The 16,883-nt window shown below is 35.9% G+C and overlaps 1 protein-coding gene across 1 annotated transcript in view; it reads left to right on the top strand.

Annotated features, from left to right (window-relative positions):
- Positions 1–16,883, top strand: part of LOC107672569 (retinoic acid receptor RXR-alpha-B-like) — a 66,840-nt gene that overhangs the window by 14,292 nt on the left and 35,665 nt on the right. Inside the window, exon 2 of the mRNA XM_016465814.1 lies at positions 4,422–4,553. Coding sequence (XP_016321300.1) covers positions 4,422–4,553 — 132 coding nt within the window. The remainder of the gene's footprint in view (positions 1–4,421; positions 4,554–16,883) is intronic.

Here is a 16,883-nt window from a genome sequence, read left to right as displayed (position 1 = left end):
GGGAGCGTCTCAGGTTGCTTATGTAACCATGGTTCCCTGAGTAGGGAACGAGACGCTGCGTCCTCTAGGTTTCTTGCCATGCTGCGGACGCAAGCTTCATACGAAGAAGTGAATGATGTGTAGCTCCCGGCGCCTATTTGTACTATAGTCGCACCGGTAGTGACGTCATGGCTGTCGCCGGCCAACGAGTTGGTGTTTTTTCAATGTATGCTTCAGACACGGGTCACGACGAGGCGTTCCCCATAGCGACCCCTAGAGGATGCAGTGTCTCGTTCCCTACTCAGGGAACCATGGTTACATAAGTAACCTGAGACGTTCTTTCACTTTTTCTCCCTCTTTTTCCATTTCTTCTCTCATAATTGGATTTGAGTGATCAAATTTTCAGGGAATTTCTTATGACCAATAACTCTAAATTGGAAATGTTTAAAAAACATATTTCCAGACTTCCCATAATCCTTTCCATTAAATCATGTGACAAATGCATATTGAAGTACTCGTCCGTTATGTTAATTGCCAATAGCCTTTAGTTACTTCACAGTCTTGAACTATGATTTGCTACTGTACATTACCACCTCTTACAGGTGATATTAGATTCCATTTTTGCTATAGAGAGCATTTGATAGCACAAAAATCTGTGTAGTGTAACATGATGTCACTAAAAGAATCAAAATATCTTATTTTGCGTTCAGCAGAAGAAAGAAACTCATAGGGTTGGAACAAGTGGAGGGTGAGTAAATGATGACAGATTGTACATTTTTGATGAGCTATCCCTTTAATATTTTGAATGTTTTTGCAGAAGATGAAGCCTTCATGATTATAACAATTGGATGTCTGTTTTTATCAAAGGCTTTTTACCGTGACTGTGACCCACTGTGCATCTTAACTGAGATGTACTAATGACATTAGCTCGACCTTCTCTTGAATAAAGCAAATAATATGAAGTTCTACATTTTGATTTCCTGCGTCAGAGTCTTAAAAGCAGCTACGTAGCTTATAACATTATCAAAGCAATGTCCTACCTTATTGCACCACATCAAAGCAGTCAATGCAGCACAGTCAAGAATAACTTAAAAGAGGTTGCCAACGTTTACTAAACTGTGGACTAGCTTTGACTCTTGCTGCTGATTTGAATGGTGACCATGATTTGATTCCTTTCCAATTAACCAATCAGAATTGAGGGATAACTTTTCAGGAAATATCTGTTTTAGGCTTACAATCAGGGTTAGGTGCTTCTACACCCTTGTTAATCAGTTATCATTTCACACTGTTTTTAGGAATAAATGATGGGTAGGGTTAGGTTTAGAGGTAGGGATTAGGTTAAGTCTATATTTTTGGACAGTTATGTTGATCCAGGATCAACAAGAGATGTTGATCCAGGAACATGACTTACTTGGCAAAATCACGGCGAGCGATTTGAATAGCGATGCTTCCAATTTAAAGTGTCTGTTGATGGCCTTTCATTTTTAACCAGAAATGTGCACGCTGCTTATCTGATGTCCATTGAATTTTTACGAGTCTTTTTTTTTTCAGTTGCTAAATCCAGTCACTTGAGATCCAAAAAATAAATCAATAACCGATTAGTTGTGAGACTAAATTCAAGCCAGTCATAAATCGCATACCATTTCTGAACTTTCTATCATCCATTACTGGAATTGAATTGGTTACTGGTTAATATAAAACTCAATAAAGTTTACACACGTTTTTGGTCCGTGAACTGGATCTTGTCTGGATCAGTCTAAATCACGGAGGGTACTCTCACATATTTTTGTCCCGTCCGTCTATTGCTATGGTTATCACTGTTGCTATTTAGAGTGAATCCAGCATAAATATTCGAATGCAAAAACACATTGTAAATAGTAACTTTTGACGCTGTCCAGAGCGCAGTCACAAATATAAAAACATTTCTAAGAAGTTGCCACGTGTTTCGTGGACATTATTGTGTCATTGACCCATTTTCTTATGGGTCTGCTTTTCCTGTCTGTGTCTCGTAAAGATTGTGTCTATGTTTATGTGTGCAGCTATAAGGAGGATGGTTGGAATTCTGCAGCTATTTTAAAAGCCTCTCTTAGTTTAGACTGCTTCTCTCTCCATCCATCGCAACATCTCTGTCTCTTCCTGGCAGCATCTCATGAAAGGTTATGGATCAGACCTTTTGTTCCAGCATACTATCTTGACTATTTCAACCGCATTGCCAAAGAAGTTATTCTCGTTCTGACAGGATATGACAAATCACACATTCTAATCTATCACAAAGAAGATCAGGAGGTTTTAAACTGAAACCCCTCGACCTCTATGCATCTCTAATGCAGCTTTCAAGGCTACTAAAAGGCACTTGAAGGTTGTCTAATGATCACATGTCTAAGGCAACAACTTCTGCCTATACTGTGGTCCATCCCTCAAGCCCCTTTCTAAAGAGCTAATCAAGAACCCTTGAAAGAGAGATTTTTATGACGTTCATGATGAATTGAATTGCAGGTTTGATCTTTGACCTTGAGCTTGATTGTCTTAGAGATGAGATGGAAACCTTGAAAAAAAAGGTATCTGCTCTGTGTGGCACAGCCTCTCATCAAGGTCTCGTAAATGAGGGCTTTGAAAGGAGCAAATATCCCGGGTCTCTTAAAGAGAGCCTGCAGATTTTGCCTTTAGTCTCTGTGTGTGTGTGTGTGTGTGTGTGTGTTTAGTCTCTCTGTGTGTGTGTGTGTGTGTGTGTGTGTGTGTGTGTGTGTGTGTGTGTATCTAGGTGTCCTTTGTTGCTCAAGGTCATAGTGAGTTGAGTATTGGGTGGTCTCAAAGTTCATATTCAGAGATGGATGAAAATGAGGCACTTGCAATTTTACTAGCGAACAAATAAAACATCTTGAGGTCAAGTTATTTCCATATTAATCAGAGATATGTACTGTAGTATGGGCCACACACGTTCGGTCACAAACACTCATGGGTCTTTCTCATAAAGATGACTTCTGGTTTTACATGACACTACACAATTGTTGAAATGTTGAAAAGTGTAATTTGAAACTTAGAAAAGAACGCTCGTTAATTGCAGATGTTTCAAGTAAGTACAAGTATGGAAACCCAGTTTCTGCCTTAAAGGGATAGTTCACCCAAAAAATGAAAACTCTGTCATCATTTACTTACCCTCATGCTGTTTTGTACATTTGTTTCGATCATCTTTTAAACACAACTGAAGATATTTTAAATGAAACTTGAGAGATGTGTTCTTCCCATGAAAGTCCATTCTACCAAAACTTTGACGCTTCAAAATGTTCAGCTACCCCTAAGCAAAAAATAAAGTAATTGTGAAGTTAAAAATAAGAAATAAAATTGCAATGGTAAGAAATAAAGTACATTTTTCTCTGAGGGGAAAATAGGCTTCCAAACTCAAGACACTTCCTCAGGAAAGAAAAATCACTTCATTTTGCCAATCTTTTTTATCCTAGACAACAACAAGATTAAATGGAGAGCAAATGGAAATCAGATTTATTTTTTAATCTCACATGTCTAGTTTCATAAGAGATCTCAATAATGTCGTAAACTTTGTGCAGATTTGCCAGAATACTCAAGTCTACAAATAACAGTCAGTGTGAACTTAAAAATTTCTCATTCATTTCTACCAAAATTGTTTTCTTTCAGAATTGTTTCTTATTTTCTTAGGAGAAACATCTGAGACGATGACTGATATCTAAACCGTAATTTTTTTTTTAATAAAAAAAATAAAAATAAAACAATAATTATGGGAGTATGTTTTATAAGAGAGTACTATTTCAGTATTTCTACTTAAAAATTTCACATTTAATTCAGTGTGTTACTGGCACATTATTACATTGTGATTATTTGTGAAATTTATGATCAATTTCTAAGTGAAAATTGGGTTACACTTTATTTCGATAGTCCACTTTAGACATTCTACTAACTATAAGTAACTTTGTAACTAAATGTCAACTAATTCTCATTAATTTGCAACTACATGTCTACTAACTCTCAGAGTAGACTGTTAGGGTAGGTTTAGGGTTAGTAGAATAAGTTGACAAAGAAAGTGTTAGAAGATATTAAGCAGACAGTCTACTAATACTCTACTAACTGCTAGTTGACATGTAGTTGCAAAGTTACTTACTGTTAATAGAATGTCTAAAGTGGACTATCGAAATAAAGTGTTACCGAAAATTGTTTCAAAGGAAATCACATTTTAGTGTACATGAAACTCCAAACTTCATTACATCTTCAGGGCTTTGAAAGAGAAATTATATTTTCTTTTGTACTGTCATGTAAGTTCAAGTACAGCTTACTGAAGACTCAACTGAGATCCATCCATAACAGTTTTGAGTAAAGTGTAGTGTGTCCTTTCTCATATTGGTGTGAAATCCTCATCTGATTGCAGTGGAAGTGAGTGACTCTCACCCACTTCTCTTGTGTCACACACACAGGGCTCCTGAAAAATCCCTGCTCAGTAGTGCCGCCATGTTTGCGGAGCTGGCCAGGCGACGCTGGCAGTTCGCCCAATGGCTGCTCCGGCTTCACGGGTTCATACCCGCTACAACAGCGCAGGATATCCACAGGTATAAAACACACATTCACATGCACAAACACATCAGAGCACCTGCACTTGCCACATAGACACATTTGATCGTTATTTTAATTCAGAGGTAAGCCATCTGGTTTCTGTTAGCGCAGTTGCATTGAACTGATTTTGCCCTACAGCGCTAGATGTAGGGCAAAATCAGTCTTCATTCCAAGTGTAGGATGTCTAGTCCTGTCATTCCCAAACTGAACTCAAGATACAGTTTCACTCATGAGAAATAGTTTCTGGTTCAAACATGTTACAACAAAGCACATATAGAGAGCGTCTCCCCTGGCCCCTGTGTTAATGGACACGTTTCACTGGTCTTATTCCTGCACATGATGTATTCACATGCTGTAGGTCTCTTTGTTTTCAGTTGGTTTTCCCCAGGTTTGTTGATTTTTCAAAGCCAGTTGTCACTTTCAGAGATAATATATGAAGTTAATTGGCAACACGTTACAATATAGTCCCATTAGTTAACGTTAACATTACCTAACAATAAGTATTACATTTGTTACACTATTTATTTTATTCGTTGTTAGTATTAGTTAATAAAAATATAACTTTTCATTGTCAGTTCATGTCAGCTCAGGTCCATTAAATAATAGTAACAGATGCAACTTTTTGTTCATATAGTAGTAAATGTTAAAAGTCCCGCAGTCACTAATTTTATCCCTTAAAACAAATTTTTGATAACCAAAATAATCTATTTAAATGATTTCAGTAAAAATAATTTATTCATGCTTTAAAATTGCTTGAGTATAACTCTACACCCTTACCTCATTTATTATATGTAGACCTATGAATATGCAAATTAGTCCCCGCCTCCACTCAAGTCACACCAGCTTGGACTACTTGTTTCACTTTCACTTGGTTAACTGAAGTAGCAAATGCTACACAATGGCGAAGTAGAAGAGTAAAAGCGAATTATACAGGGTCATCTACAAGTCAATGTATCAGAATAGAAATGCATTTTATGCATCACTCTCTACAACGTCAGACGCATAACAGTAATTGATATCATTATGACTCTATTATTAAACAGCTAATAATGTGTTGCTAGTGTTATGTTACACAAACCATATTCCCGTTCGCCATCTCAGACAACTACCTTCTAAAAATCAACATCCTTAGGTGGAAACGCTTTGCTAATGATATGAAAAGCCCCACGCCACAAGTTGACAGGATTGGTTACATGTCTGTGACTGCATTTTTGAGACTGTTTTTAGTACACAGCAGTTTAAAGGAGAAAAGTCTCAGCAATGGTGTTGACTGATGAGTTTGCACATTTATGTCTTTAAGCACAATTAAAAACACCGGAAAGACAACATTAAAAAAACTACATTTTTACCACAGTGGGACTTTAAAATTAACATTAACTAAGATTAATAAGCTATTTTTCATTGTTCATGTGACCCATTGTAGTTCACTAATGTTAACAAATGGAACCTTATTGTAAAGTGTTACCAGTTAATATGTAGCATGCTAAAGCTAGTCGATAGCTCAATGGCATGTTTAGGCAAGATTGTGTATCTCAGGCATTTAACATGAGGACTTGTGTAAATATTGTGGTTCAAAATGCATGAAATGTGTGGGTTGCATCAAAACGACCATCTCAGAAGTTCACAGCAGCTGTCATCTCCACAGCTGGCATGAATCTAAACAGGTTCCTGTAGCTCCTAGCGAGTGGCTGTATTTGAAGTGTGAGAGAATGCTATAATATGGCTCTTTCTCTCTGGTTTGTGCCCGCCATAATTACAGCCTTTTGTTGCAAGTTCAGAGAGAGCGAGTTGGACAAAGAACGGGATGCTTGGAAAAGTGGGCGAAGCTCCAGAAGCAAACATAGCTCAGCTACTCTCCAGAACCTGTGGTGATGTGGTGATGGCCCTAATTCGGAGGCTTCATATTACTAGCTTGCTGTAGAAATCATCTTTACTGGAAGGTACAGGGAGAGCTGGGAATGAAGGCTGTTATGTATTTCAGCTCCAAACGGTTCACTTAACTGAGCAAGAAAACGCTAGTGAAGAGGCTACACAAAGCCAGCCTTGTGCTGTAGCTGCTCTTTGAGGAAAATAGACTGAGTGTGAGAGGGAGAAAGACAAGAGAGTGGAGGGATGGAAAAGATTATCTACTGGAATGTCTGGGCTGACCTCAAATGGAGCGAACGGGCCCGTCAGCCAATAAGACTGTGCAGCTTAGTGCTTCAGCTAATTTCTTCCTGATGATCGAGGCAGTTGTCTCCATAAAGCAGACAGAGGTGCCGCAGCGGGCTGAGCTAACATCACATGTGTAATGTGATGGATGATTCAAGTGACAGATGCTTGTGAGGGAAAAATAAATATTTTTGCTGGCATTTGAGATTTACTGAAAAAAAAAAAAAAAACTTGTTGAAGATGAACTGAGCGGTACTCTTTGACATGAAATTGAAAATGAAAGTAGTTCAACACAGCGTTGATAGTTTATAATCAGGTGTTTCTTCAGCTATGGGCACTTTTGTGCTTGTGAACTTTTAGGAAATTAAGTCTCTTGAAACACTTTTCAGACTCGCACTAGGTTTTTTTTTTTTTTCTCGATTTGTCAACTCATAATAATGGACATAGATCACAGGAGAATTCATTTTTGCTTTTTATTTTCTAAAAGTCATGGTCATTTCCACTACACTGTTGTTTCCAAACTTATATCATATCTCAAATTATGCATATGTTTAATAACATTCTGTGATGTAGACGACAGTGGTAGAAAGGACATTTTTATAAAAAAATTTGAAATAGCTGGTTTCTTTGTTTTGCTAAGGGTAATTTCATAGCTATCATGTTATGTAGGCTATGCTAAATACACACAAATAATATTTTCACAATTTTTGAATAATTTGACAAAAATTACAGCTTTATTGGAAATAATATGCAACATAAATCATATGCCTTGATCACGTCTCATATTTTATCTCAATCACATCATTGACACTGTTGTCACTTTTGTAAACATGTACACCAACTTTTGATGAAAGTTTGATTATATTTTTATGAAAAAAAACTGTCTATATATGTATGTATAGTTACAGTTTTAGTTATAGTTATAGTTTTAATTTTTAGTTTTAGTTATTTTAGTACTTCAGCGTAACTAAATGAAAATGAAAAAAATATTGGCTTTTTTATTTCAAATAATGAGAATGTTATTTTATGGTTTTAGTTTTAGTTTTAGTTATCGATAATAACCCTGCCTGAGGCACAGTCATAATTTGCATTGAAGTGATATGTATTTGTATTGAAATTATAAATGATATGTTTATCTCACTCTCATTTTAGATTGTCATAGTATAAAATAAGTAATAATGTATTCAATTTAATGCTTGAAAGTGATTGAAAAACAAGAACAATAAAATTCATATATAAAACAAATTTGAAAAGTAGTAAAATTCAATTATGATAGTATGGAAAAAAATGAAGACAACAAAAATGTTTGTTTAAAAAAAAATAATCATAAAAGTGCCCCTAGTTAGAAGAAATAAATGAACCTACTCAAAAGCAGCTGTTTCCATTTTTAATGCAAATCTCAATATCCAATCTAGTTCCATAATTCTGACTGTGGATGTGGTGCACACATGGCATTCAGAGGAGCGGCTGACGACACAGAAGCTATCAGTCCTGGAGCTGTATCAGCTTTAATCAGCTCCTGAGGTCACAATGAAATATCATCTCATTCCTGACATCCCACTGTTGAACGGCACCTATACATTTTTTTTTTACTTCGGTCAAAAGGAAGAGATAGAGAAAATTAACATTATCGGCAATACAAATCACTCATCTGTATCAAAAAAATAAAAATCATTGTGTATTCTTGCTCTTTTTGCTTTGAGAATCTGGGAATAGTTACTCTTGATCTTTTAAAAAGAGCAATGTGTCAAAAGCGTTTTTCAGAAGACTCTTTAGCAGTGTTGGGCAAGTTACTCTGAAAATGTAATCAAATTACTGATTACTGATTACGCCTTTTAAAAGTAATCACGTTACTGTTCTGATTACTTTATTTCAAAAGTAATTAGTAATTAGTTACATTACTAGTTACGTTACTTTTTTCTCTATGAAATGTATGAAATCCCAGCATACACGCTCCCGATAAATATTTGTTATTAAAGCATCAACATTCACAGAACACTGTTATTTTTAACTAAAGCAAGCGGCTGCTGCGTGCATGGTTTGGCATGGCAGAATGCCAGTAAAGAGCACTGCATTTAAAATCTCTAAAAGACATCTCAGTTCATCGCAATCTCACAAATCTCTGTTATAACACAATAAATATATGCATAATGAATCTTTCATAATGTCTACAATTCGTGTGTTATAATGAGAGGATTCATGAGCACGCAGGTTTCAGCACTGCATTGCTAAACGCTGCAAACACGTGTTATAGCCTAAATAGAAACTCTGCATACGCTTGCACCTGTTAATCGTTTATATTTTATATTAGTTCATGTTGCTTTTGTGCAATAGATGAATAACAATTTATTTGTTTTAGATATTTTATGTTTAGATATTTGTATTTTGCGCGAGTCCCGTGAATCATTTTATTCTCCCGCATCCCGCACACACACACGTGTCTACACGCTCGCACCAGCACTCGCCCATCTTGTCCTGCGCTGCTGTTGCGTCGAGTCTCGCGGGAGCAGGTCTCTAATCCACTGGCACTTGACTCGACAATGCGTGTGCTACATCCTTTTTACAATCTCTAGATTATAAAACACTGCATTCTGTCAGCAATGTAACGCGGCAGTAACGTATAGAGACCTCGGCTTGTAACTATACTCTAATTACTATTTTGAAAATTATAACGCGTTAAATTACTCCGTTACTAAAAAAGTAATCAAATTACAGTAACGCGTTACTAAGTAATGCGTTACTGCCCAACACTGCTCTTTAGTGACTGAGGTTTATATTGGCCTTTTCGGAGGACATTGATGGTCTGTGAGAATGAAATGAAATGCACATGCCTCCCCCCAAAACAGCTTGTTGGGCTCAGATTGGCAGACACTGCAATCTTACTGCAGGGATACACTGAGAGAGAATGACAGGATATCTACTGTCCCGATTTAAAGCAGAAAGAGAATAAAGAGGTCTGTAGAGATGATGGTTTATTGTCAGGCATGGAGGGAGAAGCTTATAATCTACAGCACACTTCAAATCAGCAGACATGAATCTTTTATTTGTTGCTGATGGAAGTCATTCCTTATACTCAAACTTTAGGCTTTTTTATATATATATTCTTCAGTTGTTCTTCTGTTTATTAGTGATAGGCTTGATGTAATGTAAACATCACTATTATTATTGCAAATACTTTGAGTTAATTCAATTTCAGTCTTTTAGAGTTAAAATGTAATTGTAAATATAGTTTAAAATGTAATTTAAATAATTTTGCATACATGAGTGCTATTATATCATTGATATCATATTTTAGATTTAATTTGTATTTTTATATTTTGTGTTTTAATTTTAGTAATTTTGTTGTGTCATTGTTTCCATCATTGTTTTTGGTAATGTCTATATAGTTTTTATTACGTTTTAGTTTTTAGTTTCTTAAGTTTTACACTTAATGAAAAGAAAACTGACTTTTCTGAGTGTAGTTATTTTAGTACTTAAACTAAATGAAAATGAGAAATGTTGTTTTGGCATCTATCTGAAATAAAATAAGTTTTAGGTTTGTTTTATATATATTTTTAAATTAAATTAAATTAAATTTATTTATTTATTTAAATTAATTATTCATTATATTTAATCTAGTAATCTTTAAATACATTATATCATCTAATTTAATCTAGTAATTTCATTTAACAAAGCAAAATTTAAATATTCCCAAATATCCATTCTGGTACACGTACCTCACTTTAAAAATCACTGGTTTAGTCTTATAAAAATTTCAAATATTTAAAATAAGCCATTCATGAATCAATCATTAAACTGCCAATTTGGCAGCTGAGGCAGAGGAGCGGGGCTGGACAGTGAAAGTATACCCGGTGGAAGTGGGCTGCAGGGGCTTTGTGGCTAGTTCCTCTAAGGCTGCTGATGGAGTTGGGCGTCAGAGGACAGGTCCAGCGGAGGAATCGGGGAACTTGCCACTGTTGCTGAAAGAAGCAGCCACTGGCTGTGGCTGAAGCGGATGAACACAGTGTGGGCTGCCAAATGACAAAGTCATGACAAAGTGACACACACCCGGGTCTGATCAGCCTGCGGTGAGCCTGCCTCGGCTGAGGGTGCCTTGTGATAAAGGGCCGAAACACCCAATGAGGCTGGGGTACACAACTGATGATGTGTTGCATTGGTGGAAACACCATACAAAGGTCATTGGCAACATCACCTCAACAAAAGGCATCTTTCACCCAGGCTAAAGTTCACACAGAAACTGGGATCCGATGGACATCAGATAAGGTGTCTCACTGGCAACATCCATGAAAGACAAGTACACATCATGTACAGCATAACATATCATCAAAACGTCAAGGATCCCCACCCAATGACTGCAGTGAAGAATTGTACCGTCTTCATCTATCCATCTTACCATACTAGTCATTTTTTCTTATTGTTCCCCAGTCATGCATAAAGCAATTGTAAATTCACGACTGATTATTGGGTATAGAGGCAAGAACCATGGACATGGGATTAGGCCATGATCCTGGATTCTTGCTGAACCAAAATCAGAGCGTAACAATTGCTGCGTCCTGCTGTGTTCTGTTCACAGCGAAGGAGAAAATGTTCTATGGTGCGGCTAAATAGTGCTGAATATTGGGATTATAACACCTAGTCCTATTATGCAAACTGAAAAATCTAGTAATTTCATTTAACAAAGCAAAATTTAAATACTCCCAAATATCCATTCTGGTACACGTAGCCCACTTTAAAAATCACTGGTTTAGTCTTATAAAAATTTCAATCAGTCATACCAGACCATATTTAAAATCAGCCATTCATGAATCAGTTCAAAGCATGTCAGGTCTGAGTTCTATTCAGACACGTTGCCACTGTATGTTCACTGTATGGCCCCTGGACTCCTGCAAGCAGTTCTCTCCGTACCAGCAGTTCATATCTGTCCATCTCTGTGCAAACACGTGTAGCCGAGTGTGTCAGATAGCACTGGCTCAATCTCACAGGTGGCTTATTGAGAGCGAGCTTTCTCCCTGTGCTACAGAGACGCTTATCTGATTGTCTCATTCACTCTAGTCTTGTAGTGGAAACTGATAACATTTGAGTTTCAGGGACCAGCTTCCCATGCCCTGAAATCACACAGACATTGGAGCTATATGCCTGTAGCCTTTCCATTAGCATGGTTAGCATGAAGCGCATGCGTCTGCAAATAATATAAAGAAAATGTTTTGTTTAACATGCCAACAACACAAGGACAGCAGGTGCTTGGCCTGATATCTGACACAGTCAGCAAGCGCTTTAAACAGGTGCATCACCTTGGGCTCTGCTGCTTATATTAGCTCAACTGAAACAATCAACTTCATAAATGTGCGGCAGCTTCCTAGATCAACATTCTTGGTGGTGCCAGGACAGTGTTCCTTTCAACCAATCAAATTTTAGGGTCAGACTTGGACTTGGGCAGAGTATTTGAACTTGTCCCACACAGTTTGTGCTATGGAGCGCTTTGTGCTTAAGCAGCTGGACTTACTGCATGATTTTTCACCCATTAAACAATAAAAATTCCATATCAAAACTCATTAGCAGCTGCCTAGCAACCACACAGAACATGCAAGCATTACAAGCACCACTCACATTTACTTCAGAAATAAATAAATTGTTTCAAATTCAGTTTGATTTAGTAAGATTTACTGGCATAAAAAACTAATTTATTTTGAAAAACTATGAACAAAAAATGTGTTACTGTTTGTTTGACCACAATCTTGTTCAAGGACCAGCAAAAAGACATATGTCTCATATGTCTCTAATGCTGAGTCCATGTTAAGTCTCAAGTCAGATAAAAAAAAAAAATCATAATAAAATAAAAAAAATATTATTTAATATGTCAAACATGTATTAAAATGTGCCATTTATTGGCATTTCCTTTATAAATTAAAGGGATCACCCAAAAATGACAATTCTGTCATCATTTACTCACCCTCATGTTGTTCCAAACCTGTATGACTTTATTTCTTCTGCTAAAGATACTTTAGAGAACATTGGGATCCAAACAGTTTTGGTGGCCATTTACTTTCATTGTATGGACAAAAAACACGGAGATATTTATCAAAATATCTTATTTTATGTTTGACAGAAGAAAGAAAGTCATACAGGTTTGGAATTACATGAAGGTGAGTAAATGATGACAGAATTTTCATTTTTGGGTGAACAATCCCTTTAATTCAAGTCAAGTCAAGTCACCTTTATTTATAAAGCTCTTTATACAATGGAGATTGCGTCAATTAAGTCATTACAGATTGAAAAGAAAAGTCATTGTAAAGAAAGTATGTGACGTAGGGGTATCAAAATGTTTGATACCATAGAAATGTCATAATTCTTTCCACCAGTGTCAATATCACAAAAAACTAATACTAGCCTAAATTATAAAAAAAAAAGCTCAAGCTCACTGAAGACAAGTAAACAGTCAGTGATTAAATAAGAATTACAAGCAAGAAACAAGAAACTAATTACAAGCAATAGGACAAAAAAAACTACAGTAGAACAAATAAATAAGATATTCTATACATTAATTCCATAGAAATTTAATAATTCTTGTCACCAGTGTCAATATCACAAAAAACTAATACTAGCTTAAATAAAAAAAAAAAAGCTCAAGCTCACTGAAGACAAGTAAACAGTCAGTGATTAAATAAGAATTACAAGCAAGAAACAAGAAACTAATTACAAGCAATAGGACAAAAAAAACTACAGTAGAACAAATAAATAAGATATTCTATACATTGTATAAAGTAATCAAATGTATAAAAACTGCATATTCTTCACTGTGTAAATTAAATATATATTTCTTCTTGTCAAAGTTACAAAAGTGATTTAGTCAAGAGTGAGAGATTTTCTCTCTTTTGTTGTTTGATTAACATGAATGACAGGCAGCTGAAATATTAGACTGCTGTCACTTTAAGAGCTGCCCGGATCCACTATAATGTCCCACATGTGTTTTTTTTTCTCAACTGTTTTCTTTCTCAACTGCTTTCAAGACCTAAATTACTGTGTTTACGAGGATACTGGCAAAGATGTGCATTTTGACACATACAAGTGTGTGTATTTAACCGTTCAAGGACTATAAAGCAGCCAAAATAACTCGATACTCAATACTCCCACGCTGTATGAGCACTGTGTTCATGTGCGCGCGTCTCTCTGACAGTGTGCGCGTATAGCGAAATGAGTTCTCTTTCGCTGCTGATTAAACTGCAATGCTTAAAAACACATGCAAACGCTAAGTTTTCGTGACCACGTAGCACAGCAATGCCGCGTGAGCGTGTAACCACGATAGTCCCAAATCTCTACCGGCTGACAAATTTCTACCGGTTAATCATGTCTGATCGCCCACCCCTAATAAGACATTTTACTTAAATCAGTAGATATTTTAATCTTTACTATCATGTACTTTTTTTTTTAAATAACAAAAAGATGAATGGCACAGGATAACTTTTAAGAAGTTTTTTTTTCTTTCTGTGAAGACTATTATTTTCTAATCCGAAAATATTTTTCCTGGTAAAACTTTTTATGTCTACAGGTTTTTGAGGACATCAAAAAAGTCCAAGGGAAGTCTCAAGTCAATTGCTTATGACTCAAGTCTACAATTAATTTTTGAACTTAATTTTTGGACTTTGATTTGAACATAAATCAAGTGAGAGTCCCAGACTCAAGTCATCATCTCTGCCAACAAAACTATCAGCGTGGGAACTTGGCATCTTTTTAGATGTTGATTGCTATTAGTCATTATATGAAATTTCTCAATGATACTAAATCAGATGAAAGCAGTAAGATTTATATCAAGCATCCAGTTGAACTTGTTCAGGAAACATTCTTAGGCTGACCACTTTGTCATATACACGATGTATAGCCTCTGTCTGTCAGTTCTAGATAAAAGCTTGTTTAAAATTAATTCTCTCTGGAACTGAGATTGAAACATTATGGCAGTCGTTTCAAAAGAAAACCCAGAGGGGGAATGAGGATCATGAATATTTCAGATATCTCAGTGGCTGCCTGTGGTTTATACCACCAGACAAAAATGCAAATGCTGATGCATAGAGATAATCTGATCATTTTTCATTTTCTTCTCTGAACAGGGTGAGTAGTGTTGTAAATTGTGGGTCCTGATTATCTGTTTTTAATTTCAGAGCAAGTCATCACATTTTTGTAATTTGTCATTAAATAATTTGCCCGAAGAATGAATTCAAAAGATTTTGTGTCTCAGCTGGGATTAAACCTGTAAAGGAAATCCCGGATGTTCAGTTTCAAAATATTTAGCCTGTCTTTGTTCAAGGTTTTCATTAAAAGTGACAGCCGGAGATGAATCATATAGATTAGTTATTATGCTTTTTGCTATTCACCAAACTGCTTATTTTGCATTTCTAACCACCATAAACAACTGCATATTTTCTTTAGTGCTGAATATCTGGGGATTTTGAAATGGCCGGATGAATCTTTTCATTTGTCTGCAGCGTATGTATATACTGTATGTGTGCGCATGAATATATGAAAGCATATATGAGTGTGTATATGTGTGTGTGTGTGAGAAATGGTGAGAGACCGTGTGTGAGTGAGCATGTAATGCATATTATGTTGACTAAATGTCCTTACTGGACCTCATCTCCACACGCACTGTGTGGTACAAGTCTGTGTTTGAGTAGATCTGTGAAGAAAGACGAAACAGAGAGGAGAAATAAGGTGCTCAGGAAGCATCAGACTAAACACATTAGCAAGGGTTTGATTTAAACACTCTGTGCTGGTTGAATGTAGGAAGCCACGAAACCACTCTCTTCCTCTATATTCAAATGACTGCAGCACTGCCAAGCACAGAGTGAATTGAAAACAGACTCATCTGGGTTGTTTATGACTGATTCACTCCACTTTTAGCTCAAGTGCTTTGTTTTGTACCTGTTTAAAGAGATTAGTCCGTAATCACCTTTGGAGTTACCGAGTGTTGACCTCCTCAACAATACAAGTACAATACAAGTCAATAATTACTCATCACCATGCTTTTTTTATTGTCTCATAAGTAGGAACATGGATTTAAACAAACAGGTGAATAAATGCCATATAGGCTTACATTGAAGAAGGGACCAAGATGTCATAGAGATATAGGCTTTTTTGACTTGGGCCAGCAGAGATTTAGCAACCATCTAGCAATGCTCCAGATCAGCCATCCATAACACCATTGCAACTGCACAGTAACACATTAAATAACACTTAAAATTAAATTAAATAGGCAAAGGTTTTTACAATGCACATAAATAATTCAATGGTAATTCAAAGTGTTTTACATAAAACTGATTAAAATAATAATACAAATAAAATAATAGTAAAATAGTAAATTAAATAATAATAATAATAATAATAATATGAAGAAAAATAATAAATAATAAACGGTTCATAAGAAATAAAAAATAACAATGAAGTCAGTAAATATACAACTAAATGGGGTTTTTAGTCTGGATTTGTAAATTAAATTAAATTAAATTAAAAGATTAAACTGCCGATAAAGATTCATACTGTTTTCTGTGCTTGAATAAAATGCAGTAGCATTGTGAGTTCTGATCTTGTCATTTGTGTGTCCATGCAGTTCAGCAGTGTGTTGTGTTGTGATGAAGTCAACCCTCTGCTCTGCCTTCACATTATCCCTCATCCTCTTGACTAATCAGGCCTGTGCTCCGCTTCTTGCTGCCTCATTAGTGAACTGTAACGATGTTTTGCTCAAATACATTTTGCTTAGGCTGGCGGTATATATCCTTATCCCCTAGTCTGTTTATCTCCCACCCTTGATTTACTTTTCAGTGAGGTAGGTGTATGTGGCGATTGAGTAAACACTTTGTGTGGCAGTATTTATACAGCGGTCCAGTTAAGATTGTTGTGTTTACGTGATAAGACCAGATAATTTTCTTAATTGACACAGAGAGTCTACTGGTTGTCTATATTAAAATAAAACAGAGCCAAAACTCAGTGTTGAGATAGTAATGAAATTATCGGTGTATTCCTAGGGTTTCGCTTTGAAACTGGACATATACTTGTGTGTGTGAAACAGGAGATTTCTGTCTTGCAGTACACTGTAAAAAATATTTTTTTGAAGATTATTACAGTTTGTTTTACAAGAAAGCAATATTTCGGTCTTTCTACTTCAATTTTTATGTTTAATTCAGTGT

The sequence above is a fragment of the Sinocyclocheilus anshuiensis genome, unplaced genomic scaffold (genome assembly GCF_001515605.1).
Source record: "Sinocyclocheilus anshuiensis isolate Anshui unplaced genomic scaffold, SAMN03320099.WGS_v1.1 scaffold176, whole genome shotgun sequence".
Classification (NCBI taxonomy): domain Eukaryota; kingdom Metazoa; phylum Chordata; class Actinopteri; order Cypriniformes; family Cyprinidae; genus Sinocyclocheilus; species Sinocyclocheilus anshuiensis.
The sequence above is the reverse complement of the archived record's forward strand: the minus strand, read 5'-3'. Positions and strand labels throughout refer to the sequence as shown.